The sequence below is a fragment of the Cucurbita maxima genome, unplaced genomic scaffold (assembly GCF_002738345.1).
Source record: "Cucurbita maxima cultivar Rimu unplaced genomic scaffold, Cmax_1.0 Cma_Scf00043, whole genome shotgun sequence".
Taxonomy (NCBI): Eukaryota; Viridiplantae; Streptophyta; class Magnoliopsida; order Cucurbitales; family Cucurbitaceae; genus Cucurbita; species Cucurbita maxima.
The window spans coordinates 1,015,144-1,029,813 of record NW_019272059.1 but is presented as its reverse complement, the minus strand read 5'-3'; the positions used below and the strand labels follow the sequence as shown (position 1 = coordinate 1,029,813).

General features: G+C 38.7%; 3 protein-coding genes across 7 annotated transcripts; 2 read left to right on the top strand and 1 right to left on the bottom strand.

Moving 5' to 3' along the window:
• Nucleotides 1–6,461: 6,461 nt before the first annotated feature.
• LOC111470004 (putative pentatricopeptide repeat-containing protein At3g13770, mitochondrial) lies at nucleotides 6,462–9,542 on the top strand. Of its 2 annotated transcripts, none has more exons than XM_023115445.1 (3): nucleotides 6,462–6,927; nucleotides 7,266–9,213; nucleotides 9,456–9,542. In XM_023115445.1, the coding sequence occupies exons 1-2, from the start codon at nucleotides 6,462–6,464 to the stop codon at nucleotides 8,708–8,710; spliced, it is 1,911 nt and encodes a 636-aa protein (XP_022971213.1). In that variant the 3' UTR covers nucleotides 8,711–9,213; nucleotides 9,456–9,542. The 2 variants fall into 2 exon arrangements, with proteins under 2 accessions (XP_022971213.1, XP_022971214.1); XM_023115446.1 differs by having other exon boundaries at nucleotides 9,451–9,538.
• A 32-nt stretch (nucleotides 9,543–9,574) lies between these two features.
• Nucleotides 9,575–13,529, top strand: LOC111470010 (chaperone protein dnaJ 6-like). 4 transcript variants are annotated; one of them, XR_002714963.1, is made up of 10 exons: nucleotides 9,575–9,798; nucleotides 10,759–10,857; nucleotides 10,984–11,085; nucleotides 11,296–11,355; nucleotides 11,438–11,544; nucleotides 11,622–11,704; nucleotides 11,890–11,980; nucleotides 12,097–12,303; nucleotides 13,083–13,347; nucleotides 13,438–13,529. XR_002714963.1 is itself a non-coding variant. In XM_023115451.1 (9 exons), the coding sequence occupies exons 1-9, from the start codon at nucleotides 9,697–9,699 to the stop codon at nucleotides 13,490–13,492; spliced, it is 906 nt and encodes a 301-aa protein (XP_022971219.1). In that variant the 5' UTR covers nucleotides 9,575–9,696; the 3' UTR covers nucleotides 13,493–13,518. The 4 variants fall into 4 exon arrangements, 2 of the variants coding, with proteins under 2 accessions (XP_022971219.1, XP_022971220.1); XR_002714964.1 differs by having other exon boundaries at nucleotides 13,435–13,502; XM_023115451.1 differs by lacking the exon at nucleotides 13,083–13,347 and having other exon boundaries at nucleotides 13,438–13,518.
• LOC111470006 (exo-poly-alpha-D-galacturonosidase) lies at nucleotides 12,454–14,583 on the bottom strand. The gene is made up of 3 exons (XM_023115448.1): nucleotides 13,930–14,583; nucleotides 13,513–13,844; nucleotides 12,454–13,076 (listed from the first exon to the last, which is right to left on the bottom strand). The coding sequence occupies exons 1-3, from the start codon at nucleotides 14,508–14,510 to the stop codon at nucleotides 12,583–12,585; spliced, it is 1,407 nt and encodes a 468-aa protein (XP_022971216.1). The 5' UTR covers nucleotides 14,511–14,583; the 3' UTR covers nucleotides 12,454–12,582.
• Nucleotides 14,584–14,670: the final 87 nt, after the last annotated feature.

Here is a 14,670-nt window from a genome sequence, read left to right as displayed (position 1 = left end):
GCTCACTGATTATTTGTATTACATTTAATTATTAAAAATATAAATATATATATTCTTTGATGTTATCAAATTCTTTAAAGTCGCCTTTTGTTTGTGCCTTAATGATCAAAGATGGGAGTATGTTGGTCATATTTTAGTCTTATGATTAAATTTTGATGATGCTTTTATTCCCATCCATCTAAGCTATATAACATTGGATCATTTAGTAATCAAATGTAGTCATAATTACGGTAACAACGAGTATAGTAATGGACCAAGATTGAGACTAAGATCTAGAATTCATGGGTTTGATACCCGATGACCTCAACATTCTCTTGCATTTTGTATAACATGACCCGACACCCATTTTATAATTCCCGGAACCCTAAATCCTTCTTAATAGAAGGTATTAGATGGAAAAGATCCCAACATTTGCATTGGAATATGAGAAGGTGTGGTCGCCTTCCCCTTCTTCCATTTCCTCAAAACCCTCCTCCACTCTTCCAATGAATCCTCAAAAATCTATGCATTTCTTCTCTCTCATTCTCTTTCTCTCTCATTCTCTTTCTCTCTCTTGCAGTGTAAAAATTAATAAAATAAAATCCTTACAAAATTTCTGACAAAATCTATGTAGAGAGAAAAGTCAAGAAGGAATTATGATATGATAGGATGATCAAAAGGGGCTGTGGGAGCAATGAGCATATGAGCAACACAAGAGATGATGAATGAAACAGTGATCAAAAGTACATTTTTCTTAAAATCCAATGAATAATCCCAACTCATCTCTCACCTCCATCTTCCATCTAGAATCCAATGGTTATAACCACAAAAACCCTTAATCTTAAACCTTCGTTCTTGATCTCGATCTCGATGTGGGTCATGATTCATCTTGATACCTCACGTCCACTTTGTTGGTGTATGGAGTAATTATCAACTTTTTCAAACCATTTCTTAACCCTCATGTCTTTAGAATCACTCTCGTTCGGTTGAGATTTTTGTTCATAATCGCACGAAAAGATTGATTTTGGGGTTATGGGTATGGCTGAATTCTTATGGTGCGACTTTTTTAGTGATCAAAACATTGAGATGTGTGTTGATAGCAAAAGAAGTATGGCAGGATTTAGGTTTTCCTTTTCTTTTTTGGACATATATATCCATACGTTTTGAATTTGTACCCATTCCCGGTTAGAATTTTCGTACTTTAATTTGTCTGGTTGGGATGTGGGCACGTAGGGATCTTGAATACCTTAAATAATGATGCATATCTTCATAGATATCAAATCTTTTAAACAAATTTGAAAAATAAAACGTTACAAACTATGATAATAACGTAAAAATCTCGGAAAATTGTAAAGAAATGAAGAAACACAAAAGCAAGACAATATACTAAAGAATTTAAGGGAACAAAGGGAAAACATTGAGGGAAACAAGAGGGTAATTAGGGTTTGTTTTTGTTGTTGTTGTTGTTCTCAAGACAGCACGAGTGTGTGTGTGTAAGAAAGAATAGGAAGAGAAATTAAGGGTTTTGGTTGAAAAATGAAGAGAGATTGAGTTCCAATGAGGTTGTCTTGTTTTGGAGGTTTCAAGACAGACATTGTCTGCGTGGCGTCTGCAAATTTTACAAATCCCCAGAATATCTATGTGCCATACAGATCATCATCATAATGCATTAAATTCATATGTTTTTTTTTTCTTGATTATTATCATTATTGTTGTTATGTCAAATCTGTTGTAGATTTTTTGAACAGCATTTGGGTGGACAAATGGGCATTATTAATGCTTCCCATTCCTTTCTTCATTCAAATTGTTCTTGAAACATTTAAGAAGAAGAAGAAGAAGAAGAGAATAAAACAATGGCTAATCATTGAGTACCACTGTTGACAAACAGAAGTGATATCAACTTCAAAATTAAGGCAGTCTTTGGCTCAGATCAGTCTGTGTGGGTAGCTTCTTCTGCACAACGAGCAAAAGGGAGCGCTAGCAGCTGACATCAAACACTCATAATAATAATAATAATAATGCCTCCGCAGCTGGCCCCATCGGAATGCATAATTTAAACAACAACTTGAGAAGTGGACAATTCATATACTGTCATTGGTGCTGATTTGAAGGAAAAGATCTTTGTTTCATTGAGTAAAATGTTGGGTTCTTCTTTGGTTCTTCTGCTTGTTTTGCTTGTGTTCTTGATTTGATTGTGAACTTAGCCATAAGTTCTTAGTGAATGGGCCAAGAACATGAAATTAGTGTAGTAATGCAATGGTACATGTGGGTATCTAGTAGGGTATTGACAACGCTTACTTGTCTTCTTTAATCAGTTTCGATGTGACATCTATGTTTCACATCATTTGAAAGGATTTGGCTATGCATAATTATGGGAATAATCGTCCTTCTCTTGAGTTTGCATGTGATTTGGATCTTTGGTGGCCTTTGCTAACTTCTTATGATCTGCTATTTCTTGTCATTTTCTCGATCTTCTTTATAATCAATTGGTTGTGAGAGTGTGTTGACGTGACCTTGCTACTTTAAGCAATGATATTAGCTGATGTTGTCTTTGACCCAATTTAATTAACATAGAGAAATAGCTTTTCAGTCCTTCTAAATGAAGGATTCTCCACTTGATGATCAACCCAATGGAACCCACCATCTATTATTGGGTTGGATTATGAACGAAGATTCTCCACTCGATGACCCATCCCAATCGAACTCACTAACCATTACTGGGTTGGATTATGAACAAGATTCTCCACTCGATGACCCAACTCAATCGAACCCTCCAACCATTACTGTGTTGGATTCTAAACGAAGATTTTCCACTCAATGACCCAACCCAATTGAACCACCAACCATTACTGGGTTTGATTCAGAACTCAGAACGAAGATTTTCTACTCAATGATCCAACCCAATCGAACCCACCAACCATTACTGGGTTTGATTGAAGATTCTCCACTCTATGACCTGACCCAACCCAATCAAACCCACCATCCTTTACTGGGTTGGATTCTAAACAAAGATTCTCCACTCGATGACCCAACCCAATCAAACCCATCATCCATTTATGAGTTGGATTCTGAACGAAGATTCTCCACTCGATGACTCCAACCCAACCGAACCCACCAACCATTACTGGGTTGGATTCTAAACGAAGATTCTCCACTCTATCACTTACTCGATGACCCAACCCAATCGAACCCATCATCCATTAATGGGTTGGATTCGAATCCAGTTCATTTGAGTAGTACAATACCCAATTTAGCCCTATTTTGATGGCATGCAACAAACAAATCAAAGCCCACCAACAAAATCGCTCTCTCTCCTCTCCCAACAGTTTTGGCCTAAAAATATCACGAAACAAGCCCTATAAAACGCTTCCCCATCTCCCATATTCCTCAGACCCGCTCATTTCAACCTCATTGTGCAAACAAAAGAAGATCCCAACAGCTTGTTCTAAGCGGGTCTCTCTTTCGTTGCAAACCTTTCCTTTCAATAACATACCCTTTTCTTTCCCTCTTTTCATCTACCCCTCATCGCCATGGCCATGAAGAAGCTTACCTGCGCCCTCCTCTTCGCTGCTGCCACCGTGAGCGCGGTTGTGGCCTCCGCTGAAGCCCCAGCTCTGGCCCCTGGCCCCTCCTCCGATGCGGCTGCTGCTGCTGTGCCTGCTGTTGGAGCGTTCATTGGCGCTTCTGTTGCGACCTTGTTTGCGTACTACTTGTAAGAAGCTGAGTGAGGGAATGAGGAGAGAATAGGAGGGCCCTTGGGGAGCGATGGAGGGAGATTATGTTACATGGAAACAGAGAAACTTGTAAGGGTTTTGAGGAAAAAATGTGCTTATTTGGTTGATTGTTTAACAACAATTAATTTTTTGAATTATTTACATTCGTATGCTCAATTCCAATATCTATGCTGTCACCTATCTTCTTTATATTCGTTCAATTAAAAAGAAACATTCAAATTATTAATCCATAAAATACCAACAAAAAAAAAAAAAAATCTAAGATGAATCTGATTCAGAGGAGAAGAACTTGCATCAGTATCTCAATTTCAATTCAAACATGGGTTTGATTCACACTCCATGTTCTGAGAAATATTTGCCATCCGAAATGCCTTGAGAAAGGACAGATGTATAGAACCTTTCACATATATGCCATGGTTCTTTACTTCGAGATTATTTCAAAGAAAGCTTGAGGGCATTGTTCCTAGCAGTAGCTTTTGCTCATGATCTTTTGACTCTGAGATGTGGATCATCCAAGGCACATTAGCATGATGTACTTCTCAATGTTCATTTGGTAAGAGTTGATCAACTGAATATTCCACTTTCTTAGTTAGAATCCTGCCTAGGGAAGTAACTGCGTTTTAGATGTATACATAGGTAAAGCCGTGTGCAATGAAAAATGCAAGCACGGTTTGGGGAGGGATTTTTTTTACTTAGTTTTTAAAAAAGTAAGTTATCTACTCCATCCGACTAGTTCCGGGTTCGAGTCCCGGGCAACCCATATTAATGATAATATTGAACTAATTTATCATATCGAAATAATATATCAAGTCTAATTCGATTTTGTAATGAATGAAAAGAATTAAAAAAAAAAAATTCTGATTAATCTAGATAATTTATAAATAAAATAACTAATAAATAAAAGCATAGATATCTATCAGGATAACTAGTCAACCCTAAACTCTTATACATAGAAAATGAGACTCAATATTTTGACTGCTAATTTTTATTTATCTAAGCTGTTTTCTTTCACTCATATAACTATCTGATTTAGTTCATTAATCCGAATAATGAATATAAAAATGAATTTGAACTAGGGTTTGAAACCAAACTTCTCCTCAACCCCTTCTTCTTGTGCCAAAGACACTGAAAAATGAACAACTTTTCTTCGAAAGAGACCCTGAAAAATGAATAACTTTTCTTCGAAAGAGATCCCGAAAAATGAATAACTTTTCTTCGAAACACATACAAGATTCGTCATTGCAAAAAGGATAATGGTAATTTGTCTTCGAAACACATACATGTCCTTTGTAAATTGCTATCCTCTTGGGAGATTATTGGTTATATTAGAAAAGTCAAAAAGTAAGTTTGTTTGATGAGATCTCAGGTGTATATATATACACATGTACAGGAACATAAAATCTAAGAGGAAAAGTTGTAAAGATCCTATTATATTTGGCGATATGGTCAAATTGGTCAAACTTGGTATATTAAAAATTATTAAATAGTTTATTTTATTTTATATTTTAGAATGCCCCTATCAAGTTTGAGAATGGTACAAGGGCTAGAGTCTATATACCAACTATAAGGGAGTGAATTATAAGATTTGGGCATGGTACAAGAGCCCGAGTCTGGCTAAGAGAGTAAATTTTATGAGATTTGGGCATGTTACAAGAGCCAGAGTCGGGCTTACAAGAGTCAGAGTCTACAAGGGTGGTCAGAGTCTACAAGGGAGTGAATTACGACAAAAACAAACCGAACCTAGTGGTGGGGTTGGGCTCTTATCTTATACTAAGACTAAAGACTCTAATTATTTGTTAATAAAATTTATTTGAGGAACAAAGTAAGAACAAATTTTCAAAGAAAAAACAAAAGCATGAGAATAGCTTTTAAATTGCAATAATATTTGGCAATAACCAATTATAGGCTATTTGTATGAGATGCAACAAACAAATGAATACCCACCACCAAAATCTCTCCCTTATTGTCTCCAACTATTTTAGCCTAAAAATATGAGCAAACAAGCAACTATAAAACACTTCTCCCATCTCCCATTTTCCCCAGACCCGCTCAGATCTCAAGCATTCATCTTGCATACCAAAGAAGATCCCATCTGCTTTTCCAGGCGGGTCTCTCTTTCTCTGCAATTCTTTCTCTTTTAATAACATACCCTTTCCTTTCCCTCTTTTCATCTACCCCACCCCTCATCGCCATGGCCATGAACAAGCTTACCTGCGCCCTCCTCTTCGCCGCTGCCACCGTGAGCGCCGTTGTGGCCTCCGCTGAAGCCCCAGCCCTGGCCCCTGGCCCCTCCTCTGATGCGGCTGCTGCTGCTGTGCCTGCAGTTGGAGCCTTCATTGGCGCTTCTGTTGCATCCTTGTTTGCATACTACTTGTAAAAAGTTGAGCGAGGGAATGAGGAATGAATAGGAGGGCTCTTGGGCAGCAATGACGGGAATTTATGTAACGTGGAAAGAGAGAAACTTGTTAAAGGGTTTTGGTTGATTATTTAACAACAAAAATTTCTTCTATAATTATCTTTTATATTCGTATGGTCAACTCGTCCAGGTTTTTTATCTGGTTATGAAACTCTAACCATTAGATCTCATTTTCAATTAAATATATTTTAATATTTAATATCATAACAAAAAATTATATGAAATCTAGTAAAATAATTTAAGAAATTTAGAAGCGTTTCCAAATAAATTTAAAACAGACTAAATATATATATATATATATATATTCTTCTTTGAGTTTAAGCAACTTGAATATGCTGCGGAGGAGCTTCTGTTTGTACTTTCATGTCAAAGATCTTTTACTCTCTCCCATCTACACATTCTCCCGCCAAATATCTCTTTCTCCATCACCCAACTTGAAAACACTGTGTTCGAATGGCCAATTGAATGAAGCATTGCTGCAAATGGCAATTTTGGGCTCTGAAATGAAGTTCGAAGGTTACGATACGATCTTGAACCAATGCGTTAGCCAAAGGGCTATTAGAGAAGGCCAAAGAGTTCATGCCCACATGATCAAAACTTGTTATTTGCCTCCGGTTTACCTCAGGACGAGGCTGATTGTGTTGTACAATAAGTGCGAGTGTTTGGGTGATGCACGGGAAGTGTTCGATGAAATGCCCCTGAGAAATGTGGTTTCTTGGACCGCGATGATTTCGGCTTATTCGCAGAGAGGGTTTGCCTCTCAAGCCTTGAATCTCTTTGTGGAAATGTTAAGATCAGGTACTCATTTCTTTTTCCCGTTCTATTTGTGAGATGTATAATCTGGTTTCCTTTCCTTAGAATTGGCTTTTTGTACTTTTTGTTTTATGGATTAAGAGAGTTTCTACGGATACTCTGTTACTCGAGGGGCCCCAAAAAGATTGAACACCCTCTTCTAGAATTTTAATGACGGATTAGGAATATTATTGGGATGAATCTTAGAAATATCATTAAGTTTTTAGGAACATACTTGTATTAGAAGAAAAAAAAAAATTAAAGAATTGCATATTGATTAACTTACCCTATTGTCTTGAATCACATTTATTATGTTAATGATAAAAAATAGGGCATTTTTTCAGGTACAGAACCAAACGAGTTCACTTTTGCTACCATACTTACTTCTTGCATAGGTAGTTTGGGATTTAAAATTGGTAGACAAATTCATTCCATTGTCATTAAAAGAAACTATGAGTCCCACATGTTTGTTGGGAGTTCACTTCTTGATATGTATGCAAAATCTGGGAGAATCCATGAAGCTCATGGAGTTTTCCAAAGCTTGCCCGAGCGAGATGTCGTTGTGTGTACTGCTATCATCTCTGGCTATGCCCAAATGGGTCTTGATGTAGAAGCATTGAAGCTATTCCGTCAGCTCCAAAGTGAAGGAATGCATTCAAATTATGTAACTTATGCTAGTGTCTTAACTGCTCTATCCGGACTTGCTGCGCTAAATCATGGCAAGCAGGTCCACAACCATGTCCTTCGGTCTGGACAGTCTTTGTATGTGGTTCTCCTGAATTCTCTAATTGATATGTACTCAAAATGTGGGAACGTCTGCTATGCTCGGAGGATCTTCGATCACATGTCTGAGAGAACTTGTATATCATGGAATGCGATGCTCGTTGGATATAGTAAACATGGCATGGGGCGAGAGGTGCTTGAACTTTTTAAATTGATGAGAGAAGAAAATAAAGTTAAACCTGACAGCATCACGTATTTGGCTGTTTTATCTGGTTGTAGTCATGGACAACTAGAACACAAGGGGCTTGAAATATTTTACAACATGGCTGATGGAAAGGATGGGATTGAACCAGAGATTGAGCATTATGGTTGTGTTGTTGACTTACTTGGACGTGTTGGCAGAATAGAAGAGGCTTTTGATTTCATAAGAAAGATGCCTTATGTGCCTACGGCTGCTATTTGGGGATCGCTGTTAGGTTCGTGTCGAGTCCACTCGAACGTCGACATTGGCATAATTGTGGGTCAGAAGCTTCTAGAAATAGAGCCTGAAAATGCAGGTAACTATGTTATTCTCTCAAATTTGTATGCTTCTGCAGGAAAATGGGAAGATATGAGAAATATAAGGGACGTGATGCAAGAGAAAGCTGTGATAAAGGAGCCAGGTCGCAGTTGGGTGGAGCTCGATCAGATTGTCCATACTTTCCATGCAAGTGATCACACTCATCCAAGAAGGGAGGAGGTGGCGAGGAAGGTGAAAGAATTAGCCATTAAATTCAAGGAAGAGGGTTATGTTCCCAACTTGAGTTGTGTGTTGTATGATGTGGATGAAGAACAGAAGGAGAAGGTACTTCTAGGCCACAGTGAAAAGCTAGCTATGGCATTTTGGTTGATTGATGCTCCTGAAGGAGCAACGATCCGAGTCATAAAAAACCTCCGAGTTTGCGTCGATTGCCATAGTTTTGCCAAATTTGTGTCGAAGCTTTACGCAAGAACGGTAATCCTAAGGGACAAAAACCGGTTCCATAATATAGTTGGGGGAATATGTTCTTGCGGAGATTATTGGTAAAAGCTTCCAAGTTAGAAATAGCAATGACTTGTCTCATCTCTGCTACTATTAAGATTGCAACTATGTTGCAGTCTAGAACACATGAACTGAAGTATGATTCAAAGAAAGGTGAAGAACAGTTCAAGATCAATATTTAATTCCTAGTTTGGAACATCGTGGTGCTGTAGCAAGACATCCAAACTGAAATCTTACGACACATCATGAGGTTTTCAACTTCGGGATTTTTCTGAACCTATTGAATCCATTAGCGTTCTCATTCACTTGGAGGTTGAAACAAGTTGGGGTGTCTACGGGCGAAACGATCTCCAATAGCTCGAGATCAAGGTGTATACCAAATGGATGCCATATGTACCGAACGTGAATAGCTAATGGGAACTAAAGATCCCATTTTTAAGTACGTTACATAACAGATCATATATGGAGATCGCACAAAAGAATGAAGACCTCGGGTGAAGAATACTTTTAAACTTCTATTCAATAATGTCTAAATTGATTCTCTCTTCGTAAGTATACTAAGTAATTATTACAAGTAATTACCATTCGAACTCAATAACGTACCTATTACTGTATTATAGATTATGATTTAGCTCTATAGATTCAATATCGATTTACTTTCTACTCTGAAGAATCTTGTCAAGAGAATGAATAATACATTTGATTCTCATTTATTCATGTTTTGATCTACATACAAAATACTCTCATGTTATTGCAAAATTTAATTAAATACATTAATTTGTTAGATCAGATAATCACGAGCCATTCAATCGAAATGAACGGTTGATATCAAAAGTACAATTCTGTTAACGGTACGCCACTTGTAAAGATCGTCGCGCGGTAAGTGGAGAAGGGTAAAATTCGGCGACTGAAAATAAAAAAAAACTCGATCTTGCAAACACCCATTGTGTTCTTCATCGGATCGGATCGGATCATAAACTACTCAGGCTCTGCGATTCTTGTTTGCACTTGGACCCTCTCCTCGAATTTCTATGGCGAAGAAGAAGAAATCTAGGGTTCCTATGGAAGAAGAGGAGGAAGAGCAAGTTGAAACTCCGAGTGAATCTTACGCCACTCAGAACAGCCTCTACGAGGTACGGCGTGTGTCTTTTATGTTAAGGATGATTTGTGGATTGACGCACCATTTTATCTCGACATTCTTTTGCCCTACAAATGGAGTCGAGTGGCGTTTTCGTGCTTCATTATTTACGGCCTATGGTGGATGTTCTTGTCTTATGATGTGTAGCTCTTGCTTGTGTTGTTGGTTTTGAATCCTTCAATTATACAAGTTGGAAATCGTTGTTAATACTCAAATTTCTAGCCTTTCTTTAAATTTGGCGGGAAATGGTCGATTTTGAGACAAGAACAGAGCTAATCCGATCAATTGATGGCGTTTGTTCTTTTTCTGCGTTTTTTTTCAAATCTTGTTCTGCAATTCTTTGTGCTGTATCCAACTTTGCCTAGTAAATCAGTAGCTCTCAGGTTCTGTGGGAGTGAACAAATTCAGCTGCCCATATCAATGAAACAGGAGAGGACCCCAGATTTCTTTTAGCCTTACGAATTAAGACTATATCTATCTTACACAATTTTTATCCTTTCCCTTTGTCACTTTACTGAAAGTTGTTAGAACACCGGGATTTTGATAATGAGTTGCAATCGTGTGAGATCCCACATCAATTAGAGAGGGGAACAAAGCATTGTTTATAAGTTTGTGATAACCTTTCACTAATAGACGCATTTTAAAACCGTGAGGCTGACGGCAATACGTAACGAGCCAAAGCAGACAATATCTGCTAGCGGTGGGCTTGGGCTATTACAAATTGTTTGAATGTAGCGATGAAAGAACATAGGAATTAACTGCATCCCTATCAAATCACTAGTATGGCTATCGAAATCGTGAGCATCAGCATGAAGGTTCCAAATCCAAGTGGTAGTATCAGAACCCTTAGCTATTGTTCTCGAGAAATGACCCGGTCTGGCCCATTCCTCGAAAGAAGTTTTTACGGTGTGTGGTTCCTTCACTTCCCAAATTTGGTATATAATAATGGTTGCAGGTTCTTGGAGTGGAGAGGACAGCTTCTCAGCAGGAAATAAAGAAGGCATACTATAAGTTGGCGCTTCGCCTGCATCCTGATAAGAACCCTGGAGATGAGGTGATGAATGCTAATTTTACATCTGCAAAATTTAGTTCAGTGTTTTTAAATTGATTTTTGCTCTATTTTGTAATCATTTGTTTGAAGTTATCTATAGTTGTTTACTTGTTACTTTCATCCCTTCAGGAAGCCAAAGAGAAATTTCAGCAGTTGCAAAAGGTTATGTCCATTCTTGGGGATGAGGAGAAGCGTGCAGTTTATGATCAAACAGGCTGCATTGATGATGCTGTAAGTACTCACCCAACTTATACTTTTGGACATTTGTAGTCTACTGATATAGGATGAGGACTTGAATAGTAGATTGATGCATAAGGTTGCTACTCATTTACCGGACACTTCGGAACGAACAATTGAGCATTCAACGTTTTTATGCGTGCTATTAGACTTAGTGTAAACAGAATTGCAATCTGATGTCTTTCTGGATTCTTTTCACATCAGGACCTTGCAGGGGACGTTGTTCGGAATCTTCATGAGTTTTTCAGAACGATGTACAAAAAGGTTTCACTTTCACCAAGTAGAAAGATCAATACCTTTATAATATCAATGGAATTAGTTTGTAACTATGTATGGTTAATGGTAGGTCACTGAAGCTGATATAGATGAATTTGAAGCAAATTACCGAGGATCTGAATCAGAGAAGAAGGATTTGATTGATTTGTTTAAGAAATTCAAGGGGAATATGAACAGGTAATGAGAGTGTCTCATAACTGTCCTGTTTTTATGTGCACTTGCCAAGTTGCATTCTTAAGTTTCTTCTTCCACAGGATGTTCTGTTCTATGCTTTGTTCGGATCCCAAGCTTGATTCGCACAGATTCAAGGATATTTTGGATGAGGCTATAGCTACTGGTGAGCATTCATCTTGCTTTTAGATTGATGGCTATGTCACCTAACCTTCTCTTATATTGCTGCTCTAGGGTTGCTATGGCTACCTCCCTCATCCTAGGATTTGTTTTGTTGATACTTTTAGTACATTTCTTTGCAACCCCCTTCGAAGTGATGATGCTAATGTTGTCCTTTCTTCCTTGCATTAGGGGAACTGAAAGTAACGAAGGCCTACGAGAAATGGGCACGGAAAATATCCGAAACAAAGCAACCTACCAGCCCTGTGAGGAAGAGAGTGAAGTAAGTTTTCAGTGTGTTTTATCACTTTCTACAACTTCGATGATGGTACTTCAACTTTTATACCAGTCAAATCTAGATGACCGAAGAGCTTACTAAATGCTTGGATTTGTTGACAGATCCAATAAAGAGTCAGAAACAGATCTGTATGCAGTAATATCTCAGAGAAGGAATGAGAGGAAAGATCGATTTGATTCCATGTTCTCATCTTTGGTTTCTAAATATGGGGGAGGCAATTTGTCAGAACCGACTGAGGAAGAATTCGAGGCTGCCCAGAAGAAGCTAGAGAGCCGAAAGTCGTCCAAAAAATCCAAGAGGAAGAGGAAGTAAGTCTCTCATCTATGATAGGTAAATTGCTTGATCAATTGTTAGATTCTGTACAAACGTTGTAGCTCTGTGCTACTGAATGACTTCAGAAATGTTGAGACAATGGTTTCCATGATGGTTGTTCTTAACCATTTGCAACAAATGAAGAATTCAAATAATCAAAGTCTTCAACAAACCACTATATAGCAACCTCTTAAATGCAGAGTACAATTATTCTATACACATTCTTACAGAAAGAAAAGAAGATACACTTTCAGGATTCAAATAAACCACAGCTTTCATTCTCTTAAATAACCTGAATGAAAGTTCAAGAAAGAGATGTTACTCACAGTTGATGGTCTAAAATCCAAAGGATTATTCCACTGTAATGATCCATCATCATCATCAGACCATTTCATATCAACATTTTCGAAACTCAATCCTTCAATATGCTCCATAATCATACCTGCCATCCCATGTTTAACAAAGCCTTGGCAACCCGGTCTGTAGTCTGCTATACCACCACCATATTTTGTCCATCTTTTGTAGGTCAACTTCACGTTGTTGAATCTCAGATTACTCAGAACTCCGGATTTCGATCCCGACAAGAAAACCCCATTTTCGGAGGTTGCTGTGATGTTTATGAAGTTTACGTTGGAGATTGAACCCTCCTTCGAGCCTGGATCTCTAGGGCAAGTCGTAACGTAAATTGGCTCAGCTCTTCCCCACCATGAAGGATCATAATATCTTGTACTTATGTTCATGTTTGAGAATGTAATGTCATTTGCACTTCCTACAGGAGAAAAGAAGAGAGAAATTCATTATGGTTCTGAAAGCTTAATGGCTGGAAATGAATCTGTCCTCTCAGGTTGAACTAGCACATCGAATTTCAGAAACATGAGATGGGCTAAGAGCCAGAGCTTAGCTAGTATTACAACTCAGTGTCAGATTTAGAAAGCCTGGATTATCTGTTTCTTAATGGGATAGGAAAGGAGTGGAGATTCAAACCACTCCGATCTTTTGGTGGAGAACATGTCTTAACTTATCGAATTATCTTCAAGTTGGTAATATAAAAATAGGTTTCTATTTGTCTGAATTTCTGTATTTTGCTCCAAACCCACGTCTAAAAGGCTGAAATCTTGTTCTAAAAGCAGAAGACTGTTACCTAGAACGGCTCCAAAAAGACTAAAGTCTGAGCATCACAACTAAGAAGGGAATGGAAAACTGACCTCCATCGCGCAGCTGGAACCCCAGACCTCGATGAGAATCGACAATGGTGATGTTGTCGAAGAGCATTCGGGTGAAATTGAACCAACTGGCGCTACCCAGCTTGATGGCAGAAGATTTGGTTCTAATCCAGCAGTTAGTGGCAGTTAAGTTGAAGACAGGGCCATTAGATGCTTTGGGGCAGATTGCATCATCCCCAGTGTCGATTCTGCACCTTGTAATGAAGGTATTATTGGAGTCTTCAATATCAATCCCGTCGTTGTTTGGTGTATCGAAATCTCCATAAATTGAAACATCTTCGATGATTGTGTTCTCACATNGAACCAGGTGCAAGCTGCATAAAATTTCACTTAAGAGAAATGCAGTAATTATGTAAGAGAGAGGGAGAGAGGCAGAGGCAGGGAGAGAGTCCCACGCACCACCAGTGAGCAGGCTGATTCAAACTAACATTCGAAACCCTAACATTCTTCGACCCGATGAACCCAATCAGATCCGGCCTGCACTCATCGCCATAGCACGCCCCGGTCTTGTTCCAACTCACCATCACGTTCTTCCTCTTATCGAACTTCTCCACGAATTTCAGCCCCTGCCCATCCACCACGCCTCCGCCGATGATCTCGACATCGCTCGCGTTCTCCGCCACCACCGCGTACCACCTCGACGAATCCATGGGATAGTCCTCCATCCTCGTTCCGGCAAGCACGGTGGCGCCAGGTTGGATGTCCAATACGACGCCGGATTGAAGCCATATCGTCGCGGTCAGGTAGGTACCCGGCGGGAATATAACGTAGCAGCGGACCGGCGAGGGGCAGCTGTTAATAGCGGATTGAATCGCTGCAGTGTCGTAGTGGACTCCATCGCCGATGGCTCCGAAGTCGGTGACGGAGAAAGAGGTTGATCCGCCGGGAAGTCTGATTGAGGGAACAACGCAGCGTGAATGGATGATGAGAGAGAAGAAAAAGAATAATAGAATTGCCATTGGATGTTGATTCATCTTCATCTCTTGATTCAGATTTTTCCTTTCCCGTCTAGATATATTTTTATTTTATTAGAATTGAAAAGCTCTCCGGTACTTACTTGGTGGGCGAATAATGGATTACGTTAGATTTCATTAAGATCACTGAAGAAATTCTTAGTGAATAGCTCAAAATAAAATTAGA